General features: G+C 45.8%; 1 protein-coding gene across 1 annotated transcript; it reads right to left on the bottom strand.

Annotated features, from left to right (window-relative positions):
- Window positions 1-276: 276 nt before the first annotated feature.
- Window positions 277-1,880, bottom strand: mc4r (melanocortin 4 receptor). Its single transcript, XM_072560976.1, has one exon. The coding sequence runs from the start codon at window positions 1,547-1,549 to the stop codon at window positions 551-553; it is 999 nt and encodes a 332-aa protein (XP_072417077.1). The 5' UTR covers window positions 1,550-1,880; the 3' UTR covers window positions 277-550.
- Between the last annotated feature and the right edge of the window lie 493 nt (window positions 1,881-2,373).

Raw genomic sequence — 2,373 nt, 5'->3', positions numbered from 1 at the left:
ATGGCCTCCTTCTGTACTCTGCGAACTCTATCATTCCATTCTAAGGTCAGTCAGCCACAGTGAAATGACTGAACTTGGCTGTTAGGGAATGCTACAATTCGCCTCAATGTCCTAGATTTAGGGGGATTAAAACCAGCCTCCTCTTTCCCTCCTGATTGCTAAATGGTAATATCTGATAAACAAGGGCTTCAGTTGCACATGAAACCTCATCAGCCTCATGAGACTTTGCGCCCCCCCCCCCCCCCCCCACCACCCCCCTTCCCCTGCCATCCAAAAGCAATCACATTTTCTCCTAATACTCACTGTCCAGGCTCAAATCCGAGGAATACTCATTGACATGAAGCATGAGAGATGAAGATAACTCCAAGAAACAACTAACACCTTCAGTGAAGAGAACCGAGTCATGGGGAGGAAATAAGAAACCATGGTAAGGTACAGAGGAAAGCATCAATATTTCTTTAGGGAGCAAGGAACTATTTCCTCCCTCTACTGAGATGTCATGCAGCACAAAACATCTTGTGATGGTCTGACTGCTTTCCCTCTAGTTATATCAATACTTATTTGTCAGGTCACAAATTCCATGCAGGCTGTAGCAGCAAATTATTTCTTGGAAAGTCTTCCGCATTTCCTGACTGCGGAAAGCGTAGATGAGAGGATCGATGACTGAGTTGCACATGATAAGGATTAAGTACATGTTGAAGTGCGACATGAAGCAGAGGCAGTACGGGTTTCGGGGGCAGGAGACTATGAGGATGAGGTGCAGGAAGAAGGGAGCCCAACAGACGACAAAGACACCGAGGAGGATGGTGAGGGTGATGGCCCCTTTCATGTTGGCCATGTGGTGGATGGCACCGTTGCCGGGCAGTGCGGCAATCCGCTTGACGTGCAAGCGTGCCAGCATGAACATGTGAACATAGAGTGAGACCATGAGGCCGAGCATGGTGAAGAACATCGTGATGAGACAGATGACAACTGTGGTGCTCTCAGAGTAGACGATGAACAGAATCCCCGAGACTGTACAAGCCATCCAGATTCCAGCAATGACCGCCAGTGCCCTTCTCACCGTCATGATGTTGTGGTAGCGCAGTGCGTAGAAGATGGTGATGTACCTGTCGATGGCAATGGCCAGCAAGCTCCAAATGGAGGCGAGCAGAGAGGTGCAGATCATGGAGTCCAGCACATTGTCCATACTCTTTATCAAGCTGTCCCGAGCAACAAAATGCCTACTCTTCAACATGGCGATGAAGATTGTCTCCCAGGCGTTGGACACGCTGACCAACATGTCGGCCACTGCCAAACTGCAAATGAAAAAGTACATTGGCGAGTGCAGGTTCTTGTTCTTGATGATGGCGGCGATGACCAGAATGTTGGCCAAGAGGCTGATGATGCCCAGTGTCAGGAAGACCTCCGTTGAGATCCACAGTTGCTCATAGCAGCCTGAGGAGGCACCATTACTGGGTGAGGCATTGGTGCTGGCGAATCCTGGGAAACTCTGGTTTCTGAGGTTAGGGCTCTCCCGGAGCCAATAATTATAAGATGAGGAGTTCATGCTTGTGGCAGACTCAATCCCTTGTCTCCAAAAGAAGTAAACGCTGTTCACGTTGGCATTTTAGCATCAGAAATCCAGCTCAAGACTGAGGTACATTCATTGGTTGTATAGTCTTGAAATTGCTTCTGAAATGAGGAAGGCAGTTTCTGAAACCAACTCATCACAAAATTGTCAAAGAAATTGCTAAATTACCCTGGCTCGCATCGTTTTACATACAATATCTTTAATCAGTCCTTCCTAGATTTGCATGTGTTCACGTCCATTGAGTTCACCTGCAGGAGGCTGAAAAAAGATTCCTTTTCTTTGTCCTGTTCCAGTGTCGGTAGGTAGAGAGGAGACAAATCTTTCTTTAAAACAGCCAGAGTCAGGGAAACAACAGCAAATCTATGTGTCCTCGCCTGGAGATTTTGCAACGAATGAATTCCTTTCACATTTTAACAAATCGTACAAAACTGTGGGAAGTAACATTCCACCCCTACACTGCAGTTCAGCCTATCACATGCTTGGTTAACTTGACTGACAACACTGTATGTTAAATATTTAAGGAAGGCTTCTGTTTTTAGCTGGTGCTGCTGATCTAGTCACAAAGACTTTATAAATTACGTACATTATAAACTAAAGTCTATTTGTCATAACGATTGCAGTATAATTGCATTAACTTGTGCTGTTTCTTATCCGGTCCCTAGTAACCCAAATTGTATCTGAGTCCCAAAGCTTACATCGAAAGAATTTGCACAATTTAATCAGTTTTCATAGTAAAAGCCTTGTTTCCAACGTTAGCCCCCGCTGTCCATCAAGGAGTAGAAATTGTTTTGTTTCCTTCG

Source organism: Chiloscyllium punctatum, chromosome 41, assembly GCF_047496795.1.
Source record: "Chiloscyllium punctatum isolate Juve2018m chromosome 41, sChiPun1.3, whole genome shotgun sequence".
In the NCBI taxonomy this organism is placed as follows: domain Eukaryota; kingdom Metazoa; phylum Chordata; class Chondrichthyes; order Orectolobiformes; family Hemiscylliidae; genus Chiloscyllium; species Chiloscyllium punctatum.
The sequence above is the reverse complement of the archived record's forward strand: the minus strand, read 5'-3'. Positions and strand labels throughout refer to the sequence as shown.